Genomic DNA, 19,831 nt, shown 5'->3' on the forward strand with positions numbered 1-19,831 from the left:
CAGCACATCATGTAGAAATGAAGGTTTCTATGAAATGTCATTTTCAGAACCACCTGTTCCCATAGTTGTACTTCTTAACTAGTAACCTGAATTCATCAGAAAAGTATTTTATCACCTCGCATTTTGTATGTTATTTGCGGCTGATCTTACTTGCCTTCACTTGTTTAACTTCATCTAGATTGCTACGGCAGACGATGAGCTTCAGTCAGACAAGTCACCCGATGAGTCCAAGCTGGCAAAAGGTAACACACAACACAATATGCAAACATGCTGTGCACACTGACCTTCTTTAATCCGTCTTTTCCTTGTAAAATAAGATGCTAATCCTTTGTGTAAATATTTCGCTTAATTTACTGGTGAGTATATATTTCCCTCTTTTGTGTTGGTTGCTTTATGACATTATTACACAGGCACCTTTGAGCCTGTTTGCTTTAGTGCCAGCAATTGTACTCACTGAAATCAGGCCACACATGTTCAATAAAATATGAGGTTTACTAGTACGAAGGCAGAAACCACAGCCGTGTACCTTAACTGTATGCAAATTTAGGCAAACACGCATACAGGTTATTGTGATGTGACAGATCAGGAGGACAAGGATAACCAGTGAAAGTGGTACAAAAATAATCTATCCAGCCCTCCTTAATAAGGATCTGGGTCGTAATAGTCAGCCTTGGGGAAGATGGCACATGATCTCTTTGATCTAGCCAGAAAAATGGTATTTGGCAATGAAATTTAAAAAATCTGTTTTCCTTATTCTGTACGTATAATTGACTTCTTTTTGTTTCATGATCTTCTCAGTTCCCTTGCCGTTGCTTTTTGTTCTGTTATCTTTTTGTCCATTCTTCCTCTAATCCTTCCTACTGCTCATCGCCCATTTCCATTTAACTGAAGTATGTGGCTACGATTCACATGTCTGCCTCTTTTTAATGTGTCCTTAATCCTTTTTGGTCTCTCTGTCAATGTCTAACTGTATCTCTCTCTCTCTCTCTCTCTCTGCCACCACAGCCTCTTTTGCCCCCATTTCTTTTGCCATCCGGCCGAAAGAAAATGACATGCTGCCACTGGAGAAGAAGAACAGACTTCGACTGGACGATGACTCGGACGAGGATAAGGTCTAGTGCAGCTTTGTGTTTTACAGCACATTCTGTATATGTACACAGTCTCTTGAGCATCTTTATCAATAAATGATCATACATATTTATTTTAAGTTGTTGGAAAAGGAGGGTTTGGAAACTCTGATAGGGGCAGCTGAAGTGGTTGAGAAGGATCCTCCTCCAGTTAGTTTCACTTCAAGAAAAGTAAAGACGTGAATCCAGAAGAAGATCTGTGAGGTGACTTAAAGGAGGCTGTGCAATAAGTAATCATACATATTTATTTCAAGTTGTTGGACGACGAGGGTCTGGAAGCTCTGATAGGGGCAGCCGAAGTGATTGAGAAGGATCCTCCTCCAGTTAGTGCACCCGAAGAGAAGAAACCCACCCTTAGTCTGGAGGAGCTGGAAGCAAAACAAGGTAAAAAAACAAAAAGAATAATACATTTCAACTGTCTGTTGCACTGCTATAGGACACTCCTGCATGAGCACCAAATCTTGTCTTGCATATTTTTTTTCCCTTTTCCTATTTTAAATGGCATACAGTAGTGATGAACGCCTGTTTAATGGGCTCTGGGTAATGTAAGTGCAAGGCATGTCATTGCTTCCCTGGTGCCTGAAAACGAGTGGGGAGGAGTTATCAACTCGTACCATGTAATATGACGGCCCATTGTCTGTTTGGTCGGCCTCTCTGGCTTCACCAACATCAGACTACCTGCTGGATGCAGGAGATGGGGAGGGTGGCGAATTCATGCTGATTAACGAGATTTTTGACTTCCCCGAAATCGTGTTGCACAAATATGAGCAGCAATCTCCCTCAGCCACTCCTGCTGTTGGGTTTGTTAACTGCAATGAACTTCTGTCTAAGGCTCTTCAGTTTAATAACCCCAATTTTGTTTCCTGACAAGCCGTGGTTTGTCATTTTAGTAGCCAGTTACATATTACGGTTCTGTAATGTTTGGATTTATGACCGTCAGAGCTCTCAGGATGAGGAACTCCTGGACGTCCTTGTATGGTCATTAGCAAATCCCACCCACAAACCTCCACCCCGCAACAGTTCTGTTCACATTAGGCCTGCGATTGAGGGTGTACCCTCAGAGATCGGTGATTTGCGGGGTTAGCTCTACCCTCCACCCTCCACAACATCAGTTGATGTAAAAAGGACTGGCGCCAGAATAGATTCAAGTGGCAGGGTACTCACCGATGTAAAAGGGGCTTTAGTTTGAACAACGCAGGATTGATGAAATGTACATACACCTTCCAAAGGGATCGTAAACGAGGATGTTGGACAAAGTACGGTGGACACTTGATGGCGTCCTGTCTAGAAAAACTCTAGATGTAACACTGGCGAGACTTGTCCTGCACCACAAACACGCTCCGTTAACACCACAAAATCCAACAGCTCAGAAGGATTTCAGCTCAGAAACAGCTAAAGTCAGCCCTCAGTGTGTGTTACTTTGAGTGCCTTGGTATTTTTTCACTCTTCACCATTCATTATCTTCATCTTAAAGGTGGCATGAAACCTTTTTGATTTGTTTTGTCATTCGTCAAACGTTTTGCTTTGTTCTGAACGTCTCAGTCTCCGTGCATCTCTAACACCTCCCGGAGCTATTATGTGTAAATCTTCAGTTATAAAGGGGAACGTTCACGTTGCAGATGTTGCACCACCACTTGTTGTGGATGTAAAAGTTTAGACATTTAAAATTCGACACTCAAACATTTTCTAATATATATACACATTGTACATTCAGGTGTGTATGGTAGTCTCAATATTTTTGTTTGTCCATATCTTTTGTTTGATTGGCAGCATATACATAATATAGCTATGACTATGTATTGAAACATGAAGAATGTTCTTTTAACCCAGAATCAGTCAACACCCACACAGATTTTGTGTTGTGCTCCATATGACATGCAGACTGTGAATGCTTTGTTCAAACAGGTGGCTTTCACAGGTGTGCTTTGATTTTTTTTAATTTTTTTTTAATAATTTTTTTAGGACTTTTCACACTTTAACAAATCCCAAAATGTGTTATTCACTAAGATTAAACAAAGCTGAGATCTTCAAACAGTTGGAGATCTTGATTAAAATAACCATTGTTTTGTGCCTTTCTGTTTTGAACCCTTTTTGATCAACTGCTTCTAGATCATGTGGGTCATTTAAGTCTTGAATATCGGGATGCGATGAGGCTGAAAGAAAAGACGAGGAAGACTGCTCGAAAAAAGACAGACACGGAGTATATCTAAAGACAAATGTTCTACTTTTCAGCTTCAAAAGGGTGGACAGATCACTTTTGGGCTAACAGGAACAGTTTGGAAGTGTAATGGCCTCTTTTAAAGCTGACAGGCAGCTGGAGAAAGAGAGGAGAGGAGCATAATATAAAGCTGACTGAATTGCCTTTGCAGGGCAGCAAAGTAGCTGTCAGTCAGCAGGCCTGACTTGATCAGATACCAGAATCGGTGGCAGATAGCGACCACTAATTTGTAGAGATGTGGCTGAAAATACACCGTACACTAAATGCATTCTCCTCAGATGCTGTATGTTAAGGTTACAACCATTTTCCAGAGGATGTACATGTTTAATAATGCTGTATTACTATGCAGAACTGAATCTGTTCTGAGATTTACCATTGCTGGGTAGGAGATCTTTACCGAAACATTTTTGCCGTATTATCCGAAACCCTCCAAACACACTGATGGCAAACAATTAATGAAACCCTCTATTGCCCCCCCCCTAAAACCAGTTATTATGTGTGACAAAGTCTTTGGAACAGTGGCTTGTCTGTCAAACTTTCTTTTTAGTGAACGGTCACTGTAACTTCATGTGGTTTAGAGGTGCGGCTTCAGGAGCAGACAGGAAGGAGGTTGTTGTTGTTTTTAATTGTGTTTTCACAAACTCACCAACTTACTCTAATCAAGCCTCTGTTGTCAGCCTTAAAAAGACTAAAATAGATTTTTTTGTGGAAAAAAAGAGTATCAAATAGTTCTTATGAATAAAATAAACGATATGTCAAAATGAACCGCTCCCTATGAGCAAAGAACTGTCAAGTGAATCCGGGGACAAAAATGTCTTTGTTTACAGCTTTACAGTGTTTCTCAGCTTCCTCTACTCACATACTGTAAGCAAGAACCTGAATTTGGAGGTGTTTTTGTTGATAATTTCGTATTGAACAGTTACTTATATCAGTGGGCATATCTTGTTTTAAATGAGCAATATGTTATGTGTATGTAACATCTTACAGATCTTTAAACACGCTCAAAGCCTTCGATATCAAGGCAGAATCCATAGTTGGCTTACAGGAATCCATTGATCAGTGGCAGTGAGGATGTTAAAAGCTTAAATGCAATCAATCAAGATCAACTGTGTTGCTCCTTTTTCTACACTATGGGGTAAGAATTGTGTCAAATTCAAGAAGGCACACTTGTTTGTGTTTTATATTGTACTTGATTAAAAATGATTGGACTAATAACTCATCAAGATCGGTGGTAGTTTTTTAATGATGTGATGGCTAGAAAGTGTAAGCACTTGTTTCATCACATCTTTTACACATCTCTTTAAAGACTGTTTATATGCATTCAACCAATGCGCCCATGAAATGACTGATCAGAAGGCTTCTGGTGCCAGAACAAATTTTCCTTTTTCATATGGCTATATCTTTATATAAAGTCAAGTCAAATGTGTATGCAAGTTACAGCAGTCGGACAGAGACGGGATAGGACTGTCTTGTGTCATTGTCTGGGGCAGCCAATAGGTTCTGCTTCTCTAGGCTGATGTTTGCTGTTCTCAAGTATGATTTGCTTCAGTAGCTAGCCTTGGACCCGGTGGTTGCATGACTTAAAACAACTAGTTGACAAAAGCTATTTGCTGTGTTGGTTTTTGATTTCTCTACTCATGCTGTTGCTTTCAGTCTCTTGTTTCGATCTCCTCCCTATCTTCTTCCGTTAGGGCTGGGCGATATATCGAGTATACTCCAGGTATCGCGGCTTCTACTCTGTGCGATGTACAAAATGACTATATCGTGAATATTCAAGTATACATTGTCACGCATTTGCTTTTAGCCGCAGGCATTAAATTACAGGCTTTTCTCACTCTCTTGTCTCGTCTCTCCTTCTCAGAGAGATAAAACAAGCGCACCTAGTTACATACGTCAGTCACGTGCGTGCATCATCATACGCCCGCGACCAGCAGCAGGTGTCGGCGCTGCTGTCCGGTCCGTCGGTGAGTTCCACCTAAACTTTCCCAAACTCGGCTTGTTTGCGCCGTGAGCTCATCCGCGCGGTTGCTTCGCGCGACGGACTCTTTTCAAAGCAAACTGGGACGGTTTAGTAAAGATGGAAGGGGATGTTTTCTCCTCTCACGACGCGCTGATGCAGCTCCAACTCTCCGCTCAGTGCGACATGTGTCCGCACGCAGCGCGCCGCCGAGCCTTTCTCTTTCAGAGCTGAGAAACGTCACCTAGTGTTGGTTAAATGTGGCCACATGAAATCAATCACTATCATCGAAACAAAGTCAAACAAGACTATATGACGTCATATTTCTAAAAGTAAGTGAAAGTGATGCAAAGTAAAGGAGGAGAGGATGAAACATTGCAGTCCCTACACCTACATTAGTGTGAATATAAAGGTGCTCTAAAGGTCTAAAGAGCAGGTCATCCTGGTAAAACCGGGACCAGAACATGTTCTTAGCAGATGTTCTTCAGACAGGGAGTCCGAGAGAGGCAACGTTCACTTTCTGTTTTGAAATGACAATTTTTATTTTTGTGCCACTCACTGCTTAGTAACTGTTTAATAAATACAGTTTTGGTAAATTTGACTTATTCCCCCTTTTTGCATGAAAGTTAGTTAAAATTAGCATATATTAATGCAGTATGAGCAAGAATGTTTTAATGTAAACATATAGAATTATCATACTGGTGTGATTGTAGCATCAAAGTGTTAATTCAAGGCTAAGGCAAAATATCGAGATATATATTGTGTATCGTCACACGGCCTAAAGAGATATTAATAAAAGGCCACATCACCCAGCGTATCTTCCGTCCATTCCCAAACCTGTCTCTGCCACTTCATCTTTAAACATTTTTTTTCTCTATTGTTACCCATTGTTACTCAGATGTCTGTATTCTCATCTGCAACCATGTTTCCTTTTACTTATCATTCTTTTGTATGCATAAATCCTGAATTTCCATAAAAATAGGCATCTTTATAGACTCTGCCTGTTATTATGTTTAAAAATAGAGACTTTGCTGATTTAATGTGGTTAGAGCCTTAGAAAAAAATGCTAGAAAGCCATCGTAGGTGTGACAGAAAAAGTGGGAAAAAAACCTATATATTCTTTATTTTTTTCACTTTAAGTTGGTTTTTATTTGTCACCCACTCATTTATCCTGTATGTTTCCTTGCTATTTACTATTTCCTCTCTGTTACTTTTAATCAGTGCTTTTCTAAAAGGATTCAACCATGAATGAACTTCCTTTTGTCATCTCCTCCTTTCCCAGCGTTTAGAAGTGGAAAACATTGGTGTGATTAAAAACACAAAGGAGATGTGACTGCAGTCCAACTATTTCTCCAGTGTTTACCCTCTCATCTCCCTGCCCCTCAGCCAAGCAGAAACTGGAGGATCGTCTAGCAGCTGCAGCCAGGGAGAAGCTGGCCCAGGCATCTAAGGAGTCCAAGGAGAAACAGCTACAGGCAGAACGGAAGAGGAAGGCAGCACTCTTCCTACAGACCCTGCGTGGCCCAGTCCCCGGAGAGCCCGAGGCCAAGAGAGCCGAGCTCCACTCGTGCACACAACTCGAGGTAGGAGAGTGCTTGATAGAGGTTGACTAATGTTTATCATTGTGCATGTGTGTCTGCACCTAATCACACAGTGGCCCTCAGATTATATTTTTGAGCATAATGTTTTTTAATACTAACATTTGTTGTAGATATATTGATACGTTTGTACAATTCAGCCTGCCTCTGCCTCTATTGCATGAATACACTACAGGTCGTGTGTCGTGTTGAGACGCTGTGCACTTTGGGGCTTTATATCCAGAGGGTATTTATTGTAGGCCTTTAGTATCAAAAATGTTTTGAAAACATGGAGGCTTTGTCTGAGTGGCTTTGCTGTACTCGCTACAACTTTCTCAGAGAGGAGAGTAAACGGGACAGAAGTTCTGTGTCTTAAAAACCAATCCTTCTTTTTTTTAGTTATCCTAGGGTCAAGCTTTAAATTAATATAGAAATCTATAATTGCTTGTGACATTTTACTTAATCGGTTGTTTGGTAAAAAAAATTGGAGGGGAGAAGTATAATTGTATCTGTTCATTTCAGGGTGCAGATGTTCCATTAAATATTGATGGAACATGGAAACTTCAGAGAACCCAACGTGATGCTCTTTGTACATTTACCTGGCCAGCTGGTCGTAAATGCCAGAGTTCAATTTCTACTGAAGAGAACTAGCAAATATACATTAAAGCACAGGTGTCAAACTGAGTCCATGGAGGGCCGGTGTCCTGCATGTTTTAGATGTTTCACTGCTTTAACACACCTGATTCTAATTAATCATTGTAACCAGCTTGTCATCAAAGTCTGGATAGTTCTGTTGATGACCAAACTCCTTGTATCACGGTTTGATAAAAAAAGGGACACATGTAAAACATGCAGGACACCGGCCCTCGAGGACTGGAGTCCGACACCCCTGCATTAAAGGATTGTTATACAAGTTACAGCATAGCTCACATATTCATGACATGCATCCAAAGCTTAGATGCTTTTCATGTGGGCAGCTTTGTTTCTTGATTTACTCTGTCATTAAACTAAGAGGAGGTTGCATTTGTATGTTGAATAAATTTATCACTGTGCACCTGCTGGCAGTGTATACATTCTTGGATCTTTTTCTGCAATGCACTGTTGCAGTCAAAAAACGGCAACCCACTGAGAAACGTTTGATTTATTCTTAGGATTTATACTTATACTAGTGTATATATCTGGAGATTATTTAGCTTTCATCAGATGAAAGGCAGCAACCTCTTTAACACACTTAAATGTCACAAAAAGTGTGTGTGCGGTACCCTTTCTTTAGCTGTAATGAGTCATGATAGAAAAAGTATTGAATATTGAACACTAGTCTGTACATTATTGCTTAATAATACTGAGACATTAAAAAACATATATATATATATATATATATATATATATATATATATATATATATATATATATATATATACAGTGAGAGTAAAAAGTATTTGACCCCTTGCTGATTTTGTTGGTTTGCCCACTAATAAGGACATGATCATTCTATACTTTTAATGGTAGATGTATTCTAACATGGAGAGACAGAATATCAAAAAGAAAATCCAGAAAATAACCTAAAATAATTTATTTTAATTTATTTGCATTTCATTGAGGGAAATAAGTATTTGATCCCCTAGTATGCATTAGGAGTTCTGGCTTTCACAGACCAGTTAGACACTCCCAATCAACCTGTTACCTGAATTGAAGACACCTGTTCTAACTAATCACTTGTATAAAAGGTACCTGTTCACAGAATCAGACAATCAGACAGATTCCAAAACCCTCCAACATGGGTAAGACCAAAGAACTCTCTCAGGACCTCAGAGACAGGATTGTTGACCTGCACAAATCTGGTATTGGCTACAAAAACATTAGCAAGATGCTAGGTATTAAAGTAACAACTATTGGTGCAATTGTGAGAAAATGTAAGAAGTTTAACATGACCATCAATAGACCTCGGTCTGGTGCTCCACAGAAGATTTCACCTCGTGGGGTGGCAAGGATCATGAGAACTGTGATAAATCGTCCTGCAACCACACAGAGGGAGTTGGTGAATGACCTCAAGGCAGCTGGGACCACAGTCACCAGGAAAACAATTGGCAACACCTTGCGCCGCAATGGATTAAAATCCTGCAGTACCCGAAAGGTACCCCTGCTGAAGAAGGCACATGTGGAGGCCCGCCTAAAGTATGCCAATGATCACCTCAAAGATGCACAAAGTGATCGGGAGAAGGTTCTGTGGTCAGACGAGACCAAAATTGAACTATTTGGCCTGAACTCTACCCGTCGTGTGTGGAGGAAGAAAAATGCTGCCTATGACCCCAGGAACACTATGCCCACCGTCAAGCATGGAGGTGGAAACATTATGTTTTGGGGGTGTTTCTCTGCCAAAGGGACAGGGCTACTTCACTGCATCAGTGGAAAGATGGATGGAGCCATGTACCGTGCAGTCCTGGGGAACAACCTCCTCCCCTCTGCAAGGAAGCTGAAAATGGGCCGCGGTTGGGTCTTCCAACATGACAATGACCCGAAGCATACAGCAAAGGCAACAAAGGAGTGGCTCAAGAAGAAGCACATTAAGGTCATGGAGTGGCCCAGCCAGTCTCCGGATCTCAATCCAATTGAAAATCTATGGAGGGAGCTGAAGGTCCGAGTTGCCAAGCGACAGCCCACCAACCTTAATGATTTAGAGAGGATCTGCAAAGAAGAGTGGGCCAAAATTCCTCCTGATATGTGTGCTAACCTTGTGGTAAACTACAACAAACGTCTGACCGCTGTGCTTGCAAATAAAGGCTATGCCACCAAGTATTAAGTGCTTTTGGCTAGAGGGATCAAATATTTATTTCCCTCCATGAAATACAAATTAATAGAAATATATTCTTTAAAGTTATTTTCTGGATTTTTGTTTTGATATTCTGTCTCTCCATGTTAGAATACATCTACCATTAAAAGTATAGAATGATCATGTCTTTATTAGTGGGCAAACCAACAAAATCAGCAAGGGGTCAAATACTTTTTACTCTCACTGTATATATATATAAATATATATATATATATATATATATATATATATATATATATATATATATATATATATATATATATATATATATATATAGGCCCTGTGATGGACTGGTGACCTGTCCAGGGTGTAACCCCTGCCTCTCACCTAAAATAAGCTGGGATAGGCTCCAGCAGACCCCCGTGACCCCGCAAGGGATAAAGCGGGTAAGATAATGAATGAATGAATATATATATATATATATATACATTATGTTATCTAGGGCTGGGTATTGTTAAGAACCTCACGATGCGATTTTGATTCTTTAGGTTTCGATTCGATTTCGATTCGATTTAAATGCTTCGATATTGATTCAGTAAGACGTAGAATTACACAAATACCCGTTGGCAATTTTTCATTATTTTTATTTTCATGCCTATAACACGTGGCATGTTACTTGACATAGAAATGAACTGAGCAATTCAACTTAGCAGCACCATAATGGCTCACTTGTGCGTTTGTACTGTAGTACAAAAGTTAAAATTAAAAATACAATTCTGTGTCAACATGATCCGCAGGTTTGTCGTGTTGCTGTTGTATTTTAGTTCTGCCTGGCACAACTTAAGCTGCTTTCACATAGAGCGCGGTTTGCGCCGTGCCCACCGCCGGATGGGGAGCAGAGTCGGCCGAGATATCGTCTCAGCGCGGCACGGTGAAATTAAAAAATGTTCAATTCGGACAGGCAGGCGCGGTGCGACGCCGAGCTCTGCAGCAGAGCAGTCCGCTGTTGCGCCGCAGTAGCACATACACAATGAATGGGATCGCCGGCGGCGGTCTGCATTTTGCGCCCTCTATGTGAAAGGGGCTTTACACACTACCCTACTTTTGTCCGTTTCTCGTGTTCCTTCTTTAAATGGGAATTCAAAATGAGTCCAAACGTCTGATCTGAAAGATTTTCCGCTTGCCATCGTTGCCATTTTATTTTTGTTTGCTCGCGTGCAGCCACCGTCCACAAAACGTGAATCATAAGAAAATGTTGCGCACAGCGCCTCCACTGGCCAGGAGGTGAATTGATTCAGAGGCTTTGCTTAATCGATATTGAATCAGAGCGGGGATAATTGCGATGCATCGATTTTTCAATATTTTTACCCACCCCTAATGTTATCACACTGTTCAGGTGGTTAGCCAGTCACCAAATAATGCAACTGAATGAAGACGTCTAATTCAGAGGTCAAGAAAACTAACTTCCCTGTTCTCTGTCTCGGTACCCATGAAGTAATAGGAGATAACTCTACTTTAAAATTCTCCTTTTTGAAGTTTCATAAAGGTACTGCATATTTTAAAAGCCTTTTGTCATATTAAACACTACAAAAAAGACTGGAATCCTTTATAGTGTAAATAAGGCAGCAGTCATTTGATGTGGAGATTGCCCGTCGGCATGATAGATGTTGCGTGTCAGCTCCTTGTGTTCGCCCAGCCTGTGTACGATGACCTGGCCTGCTGCCTGTGAGGCCAGGTGGCAGCACATAAGCTTCCCTCACTGCTGCACCAGTGCTGTTATTCTTCTCCAAATGTCATGTGAGTTTCTCAGTGCCCATCAGATCATAAAGGGATGATGAGCGCTCTGTGATGCTGATTCCAGTTGGATATAGAGTGTCTATTTTGTTGGGGATTTCTCTTCAAGATGCCGTTTCTTACAACTCTTGGCAGCCTAGTTGGAGTTGTTGCTATTTGAGAGGAAAGGTTTTTAATTTTGCATTAAAGGTGTGAAGAGAATTTTACCCTGTAGTTACTCGACTTGGTTAAAGTCAAGAGTTTGGAGTTGCATAAATAAAACCAGGAATACTTATGCAATGATTTGTTCATAACAAGAACTATTTTAACTAAAGTGATGGAAAGTCAGTTGGCTACAACTTGACCTTAGTGAAAATCGTGTAAGCAACACCTCGGTAGTTTAGGGGCCTCCAGAGGATGATCTGTATGACAGAATGAGTTGACTTGGGTCCCTTGAAGTGAGTTCTGCATGTTTTCCATGTGTTGATCATGCAAAGAGGCTGTATTAGCCAGCGTAAGCTGTCATGACAAAACCAAAGCCTCTGCCTAAACTTTACAGATGCAAACAATTCTTGTTTTGCTGAAGCCCTTCTCAGACAGCTTTCGTTCCATATCAGTGCTGCAAAAACAATGTTACAGAATCAGCTGAGTGATTGTCGTGCTGCGTTTGAGAGCAGCGTGTGTGCCGTGTGCGTTCTGCCTCTCACAGACATGCTGATTTAACTCTGTGACAACCTCCATTGTTGACTCAGTGACTTATCAGTAGCGCATTAACTTGAGCTTCTCCATTTTCCCTCACTACTTGTACACAGGAGTCAAATCGCAACAATGGGGACTGCAAAAAAATGGTTTTAGTTCCGCTAATAACACCAAACTGATAAAGTTCGTCTTTGTCCCCATATTGGTATTTTGATACGAAAACCCCAGCAGGTATGAACGCTACATATGTTATATGAAATATATATGACGTGGTTGATGTCTTAAACTCTCTGACCGTCCTCACTGTTGGATATTTAAACTTTTCTGAAGCCTTGATTAATAAACACTGCAAGCCTGAGAAATATCTGTGAATTCTCTTAACGTTCTTATTAATTAGTTACAGATCAGTTGATGTTTTGTTGTTTTTAAATAATAACAAAAAATGATCAATTCTGGGAGAATGTAAGCACTCGCTTCCTCTTCCCAGACAGTTCATCTTTTTTTGTCACACTTACTGTAGATCAGAGCTTTTGCATTTTCTGTACCATGTCTAAATAATGCCCATAACCTACACAGCTAGAATAATTAAATGATTCTTGATAGCATTTTAAAATTATTTATTGAATTATGTCATGAGATTTCAGTAGTTTCTCTCCTGCCTCTTTCCCCCTGCCACATTGGCCACCTCTTTTCATCTTCTTTCATCATCATCCTCTCCCCATCTTTCTTTTTATGCTCCACCCATTCCTTAAAAATGTAAGCAGATGAGCAGATGGATTAGAATCGGGGATTCCTGAATTACAGAGACTGATCAGCTTTGTTTTTATTCAGCCGAACTTGGTCGCGTCTCCCCGCTCAGAAATGAGCAAGCAGAGCCACGTTGAGGCAATCAGAGGCTTTTTGTGACTGACAGTTGTAACTCAATGAGTAGCCAGAGGGCTGCACTTGATTATGTAATCTGCACCATCTTTCCATCAGCGGAGTATTTTTTTTCTTTAAAGGAGAGAATGAGTAATAATTTCCCAAGAGACTAAGAAGCTCCAGCATCCCCCAAGCAAGTTTAGGAATTTAATAGATGCATATGATGATAGGAAGGAAAAAGAAACTATTTTATGGTAGATCATGTTAAATATTTTTAACCAAAGTTTGTAAATATTTTATATATTCAAACACAAGAATCAGTTCTTTAATAAATAAAAATTATAAGATTAGAAGAGTAAACACTGATGAGCACTCTCTGAGTAAACTGAGCAGAAGCTGTTTCCCCTTGTCAAATCAACTTGATGCTTTGCTGTGCGTTTCTTTTTAAACCAGAATCATCCATCACCGTGTGTTACATTAATATATAACAGTGATATGGGTTTCAGTTGGATGTCTTGAATGAATAAATCTTTGATCTCTGCTTCACCTGCATCTCTTTAAGTAGACAGGCATCCATATTGATTTTCCACAGATGCACAGTGAGTGATGAAGCATTTAGGAATTCATTCAGTGTCCCTTTTGTCAAAAAGAAAGACTGAATGTTTAATCCAGTCAATGCTCTGCTCTTTCTTTATCTTCAAACCAGTTAATTGGAGATGGTCCTGAATATAAAATAACAATACTGATAACACTTAAATTACTTGCTCTCTCTCACTTTCTATCTTCATAGCTGCAAGACGCTTACTCTGTTCTCTCCAATCCTGCACCTCCTCAAGTATACCACGCACCACTTGTGTATTCTCAGGATCAAAGACTCTCTGTGGAAAACCATGGAGCCAACCGCAGCAGGGATGGGCCATCCTTCCCATCATCTTCCTACACTACGTCCAAAGGCCCCGACAGAGACGGAGACAGAGGCAGAGATCGCAATAGAGAGAGAGAAAGACAAAGAGACAGAGATCGGATCAAAGGGAGGGATAAGGACAAAAAGAAGAAAAAACACAAGAGAAGGTCAAGATCAAGATCAAAGTCAAAGAGCACTCACTCTCTTCCTAGTGCCTATAGACGAGCCCGTAGGACCCGGTAAGTCAATGTGGACCCAACCCTACACTCACTTTTTAGTGGAAAGTGCTTCAGTGTACCCCTCTATTAGGGCTGTTCGATTAATCGATTTTAAATCGTAATCGCGATTATGTAATTAGAACAATGTTAAAACGTGAAAATCGTAAAATCGATTTTTCACTTTAATTTTTTTTTTTTTTTTTTTTTTTTTTTTTTTACCTTGTCTGCACACATATTACTGATTGATACCATATTAATGATTGATGGAAATACCTCTCAATACCTGCGACAAGTGCCCCATGGGAGAGGCTCTTTAGTGTAGGAGGGGGCGTTGTAACATGCCACCGGGCATCCCTCAAGCCAGATGCGGTAGACCGGCTCGTGTTCCTTGCAAAAAGCTTGCAAATGTGAATAGCAAATGTAATGACTGACATTACACACCTCCTCCTTCATGGGTTGCATTATTATTTAGCATGCAAAGACCCAGTTTAGTTTAATTAGAAAATGTCTTGTTTTATTTAATTGGAAATATAACTTACTGTATGTTTGCAAGTGCTGATTTTTTTTTTTTTTTTTCAGAGATAAAACTTTATATTTTATTATATTTTTTTAAACTATTTTTCAACTTATTTTACAGAGTTTTGCACTTTATTCATTCATTTTTGGTTTAATAAGAGCAAAGTTTGCACTTAAAGCCCAATGGGGCAAATGTTCAATAAAAAACAGCATATTTGAAATCATTTCTTTGCCTTTTGTCAATTCAAAAAATAATCGTAATCGAAAATCGGATTTTGAGAGAAAAAAAATCGAGATTTTATTTTTGGGCAAAATCGAACAGCCCTACCCTCTATTGTGTTTCACCTCAGCACTTTGGTTGGTGGCCTTATTTATAATCAAAACGTTGCCCCCCTTGTTTCCCCCTTTTAACAATATTTTCTTTTATGACATTTGGATAGATGTATGAAAACCAACTTACACCAATGTACACATCTCTGTCTATGTGTACTAGCTTGGCAGAAGGTCAATTATGATAACTAGAATTTAATTTTACTAAAAAACCTTATCCTCTTATTCCAACATGTTCAAACTGCTCTTTTTTTGTGCTTGTTTCAGTGAGCCATGACTCTTCCTCAGTCATTTTTCTGTAATAAAAGATAGCAACCATCTCAGATCACAGGTCAAACTGCGCTCGTTTTCCTTTCAGAGCTGTCTCACTATTTCCATCACCACTGTTAGAACGTGGAGAACATTGTGTGACTGTAGCTGCTGACACACGGAGTCAGGCACGAAGTGGGCTTCAGTGCAGCATCCGGAGGTCCGGCTTGTTATGTCTCAATAACTGGCATCATTATATTGAGACCTTTTAACCTCAACCAGATTTAATAGGCTGGCTGATGAAAGTACAATCATCGTTTTTAATGATCTGACTTTTCAACTTAGCATTAAGAAATCATGAAAGACAATTTCATGTAAAGTCATGTAAGTTTACATGTAGTTGTTTTGGGTTTAATCACAGCAGGTAACACAACCTTGCTGCCCACACTGCCTTGTCCACTCTCAACATGCTGTTCCATCCAAACATAGGCGTTTTATTGTTTCCTTTGCTAACTCCTTTGTTTTCTAATGGTATCTGATCATAGAGGAAACCATCATGATCAATTTAACAAGGTGAGAAACTGTGTGATTGCTGTAAAAGTGTACAGCTAAAAACTAACATTTGTGATGATTATGCTGTAATGTTATCCAGTAATGTAGTATCAGGCCAGCTTTACACAATGCTGCCTGATACTACATTACTGAAATAATTACAATAAGTACATACCACTGAGATGTTCTAGTTCATTAGTAACTTATTTTCTGTATTGGGGAATGTCTCTTCCACCGAGGAGAGAAAAAAAAAGAGAGAGAGAGAAAAAGATCAGCAGGAAAAGTTCCCTGCAACACGTGGGCATACTGATGACTGATCTGCAAGTACACAGTTCTGCTGTGATTTCTAAGATTGAACAAATGTGGAAATCTGCAAACGTGCTTGCACGGTTTCATGAATGAGGCCCCTGGTTATGAAATAAATCTACGCATATAACCACTTTCACAGTACATATTCACATAACTCCAGATGTACAACTTCATGAGCGTGTCACTGGTCAGAGACATTTGTGAAGAACCAGGAATGTTGCTGGAATCAAAACGCAGGATCCCGATAATCTGTGATTAATACTCAAATGAAAATGGGGATAATTCAATTGTATTGTGAATTAATGAATACATCCATCAATAAATAGCTTGATTTTATATAGTATTTTCTTATTCAATATTTGAATGTGTATATACAAAAAAGCAATTTGATTAGTATTAAATTAATTCAAAATCAATATGAAAATTCATTTTTTAATTTAAAAAGTAGTTACATTTATATATGAATTTATGTATTTTAAAAAGGTGAATCAATTCCTCATTTACCTTTCCTTTTTTTTAAAGATGTATTTGTGGCTCTAGTGGCCTTAATTAAAAGTGTAGACAGGAAGGGGGTAGAGACGGAGAATGGGGACGACATGCAGTAAGGGGCCACAGGTCGGGACTCAAACCTGCGACCACTTGCTTAAACCACTGTGCCACCCAGCTGCCCTCCCTTTTTCTTTTCGCTGCATTTTCAAATCCTTTTCGAAATTGAATTTTTCCCGTCACTTTCTCAATTTAGTCTTGAGTTTAACTTTTTTATGGAGTTATGCCTCGAGCAAAGAAACGCAGGCTGAATAACACAATGACCAATCAGAAAGCTGTGCTACTTCAACAGCCTGTGTGCCGTTTTTTTCCTTTTCTTCTTTAATCGCGGTTTTCTTTGCTTCAGTCCCAAAGTCCCTTGGAAGAGGTGTAAGAGGAAGATAAATCGACAAGGTGGATGATAGAATAATTTGAACAAGCAGTGGAGAAGGAGGAATGGAAAAATGCCTGAATAGAAAATGCACAGTGGGGCAAAAAGTATAAGTTCTCCCACTTAAAAAGATGAGAGACCTGTAATTTTCATCACAGGTATATCTCAACTATGAGAGACAAAATGAAAAAAAATAAATCCAGAAAATCACATTTTTAAAGAATGTATTTGCAAATTATAGTGGAAAATAAGTATTTGGTCCATAACAAAAGTTCATCTCAATACTTTGTTTTTATATACCGTACCCTTCGTTGGCAATGACAGAGGTCAAGCGTTTTCTGTAAGTCTTCACAAGGTTTTCTAAACTGTTGCTGGTATTTTGGCTATGGCCTATCGCTGGGCAACACGGACTTTCAACTCCCTCCAAAGATTTTCTATGGGGTTGAGATCTGGAAACGGGCTAGGCCACTCCAGGACCTTGAAATGTTTCTTATGAAGCGGCTCCATCGTTGACCGGGCGATGTGTTTGGGATCATTATCATGCTGAAAGACCCAGCCACGTTTCATCTTCAATGCTCTTGCTGATGGAAGGAGGTTTTCACTCAAAATCTCACGATACATGGCTCCATTCATTCTTTCCCTCACACGGATCAGTCGTCCTGGTCCCTTTGCAGAAAAACATCCCCAAAGCATGATGTTTCCACCCCCGTGCTTCACAGTAGGTTTGGTGTTCTTTGGATGCAACTCAGCTTTCTTTCTCCTCCAAACACGACAAGTTGTGTTTCTACCAAAAAGTTCTATTTCTGTTTCATCTGAACATATAACATTCTCCCAATCCTCTTCTGCATCATCCAAATGCTCTCTAGCAAACTTCAGACGGGCCTGGACATGTACTGGCTTAAGCAGGGAGACACGTCTGTCACTGCAGGATCTGAGTCCCTGGTCGTAGTGTGTTACTGATGGTTCCTTTGTTACTTTGGTCCCAGCTCTCTGCAGGTCATTCACTAGGTCCCTCCGTGTGGTTCTGCGATCTTTACTCACCGTTCTTGTGGTCATTTTTACCCCACGGGGTGAGATCTTGCGTGGAGCCCCAGATCGAGGGATATTATCAGTGTCTTGTATGTCTTCCATTTTCTAATAATTACTCCCACAGTTGATTTCTTCACGCCAAGCTGCTTACCTATTGCAGATTCAGTCTCCCCAGCCTGGTGCAGGTCTACAATTGTGTTTCTCATGTCCTTTGACAGTTCTTTGGTCTTGGCCATAGTGGAGTTTGGAGTGTGACTGTTTGAAGTTGTGGACAGGTGTCTTTTATACTGATAACCAGTTAAAACAGGTGCCATTAATACAGGTAAGGAGTGGAGGACAGAGGAGCCTCTTAAAGAAGAAGTTACAGGTCTGTGAAAGACAGAAATCGTGCTTGTTTGTAGGTGACCAAATACTTATTTTACAGAGGAATTTACCAATGAATTCAGTAAAAATCCTATAACGTGATTTCCTGGATTCTTTCCCCCATTCTGTCTCTCATAGTTGAAGTGTATCTATGATGAAAATTACAGGCCTCTCTCATCTTTTTAAGTGGGGGAACTTGCACAATTGGTGGCTGACTAAATACTTTTTTGCCCCACTGTATTCTTCATTTGGAAATTCAGTAAATTATTATATATTAAATATTATATTATATATTATTTGAAAATATATTCATGGGGCCGTTGGGTGGCACGGTGCTTTAAACAAGGGGTCCCATGTACTGTCCTGTCTACAACTTGAATAAAGGCCACTAGAGCCACCAAAAAAAAAAAAAAAAAACATTTTTGAATATATTTTAAATTTGTTTTATTTATTAATTATTAATAAGTACTTTTTTTTTCTTGAAAATAATAGAATATCCAAATAAAAACACTTTATGATTTAGAATATTCATTTGTGGGATTATTAATTAATTTGCCATCCAATGGAGCAACTGATATTTTTATTTTAAAATGAATTACTACCAGTTATTATCAAAATGACTCATAACTATTCCAGTGACACTCATGGTCCTTTATAACATGTTCCTGGTTCTGAACATTTGTGCTTGTTTGGGACGCTTTTAGGAATCTGAACTTTAAAAAATGATTGCAATGCAATTTTCCTGCAGTATTACATGTACTCCGAGTATCTTACGGCATTCATAAATAATTCATAGCTTTTTCATCTTTTTTGGGATCACTTCACAAAATATCGTTTCCATTTTGGAAATTTGCTACACGATATCGATTTTTTTTTTTTTTAATTAAACTAATGCAGTTAATTCTGACAGTGTTTAAACCTTTAACTGCCTTTAATGTAAACTGTTCAGACTCGAGCCTGAAAATTCAAAGCCCAAAATATTTTATTTCACTTTTACTATGTTTTTGTATTTTCTCACTGTTATTTGCTTTTTTATTTTCTGTTTTCTTTATTTATTTTAGATGCACAAGTCTTTTGTCATCCGCCTTCATTTGTAATTTAATGGCTTAAACCGTCTTGTATTTTCTTCCCGTGGTCTGGTCTCTCCAGATCCCGTTCACACTCCCCAGGGAAGAGAGACAGGCGGGGGTCCCCCTCAGAAAGGAGACGTGAGGAGAGAGATCGTTATCATCCCAGCAGCAGCTCCAAATTGCCAAGGGGACATTCAAGATCCAGGTAACTCTAACAGCAGGTGTTAACAGTATGGGGTGAGAAGAAGAGTCTGTTTATTTCAACACAGAAAACACAAATTATGACAGCTGTTAAATCACAGAGTGACACAGAGGGAATCACATGCTTATACGCAGAAATTTCAGTCATTATTATGAAGTTATAGGGTTCCATAACCACATTGGTGGAACTTC

General features: G+C 39.5%; 1 protein-coding gene across 7 annotated transcripts in view; it reads left to right on the forward strand.

Moving 5' to 3' along the window:
• Positions 1–19,831, forward strand: part of sfswap (splicing factor SWAP) — a 73,180-nt gene that overhangs the window by 25,694 nt on the left and 27,655 nt on the right. For 6 of the 7 annotated variants that reach the window (XM_061734337.1, XM_061734342.1, XM_061734343.1 and 3 more), the window contains exons 11-16: positions 179–242; positions 1,006–1,112; positions 1,382–1,511; positions 6,689–6,885; positions 13,773–14,125; positions 19,518–19,643. In XM_061734337.1, the coding sequence (XP_061590321.1) occupies positions 179–242; positions 1,006–1,112; positions 1,382–1,511; positions 6,689–6,885; positions 13,773–14,125; positions 19,518–19,643 (977 nt within the window). The remainder of the gene's footprint in view (positions 1–178; positions 243–1,005; positions 1,113–1,381; positions 1,512–6,688; positions 6,886–13,772; positions 14,126–19,517; positions 19,644–19,831) is intronic. The other variant, XM_061734341.1, reaches the window with a different exon arrangement.

This window comes from Cololabis saira, chromosome 11, assembly GCF_033807715.1.
Source record: "Cololabis saira isolate AMF1-May2022 chromosome 11, fColSai1.1, whole genome shotgun sequence".
NCBI lineage: Eukaryota > Metazoa > Chordata > Actinopteri > Beloniformes > Belonidae > Cololabis > Cololabis saira.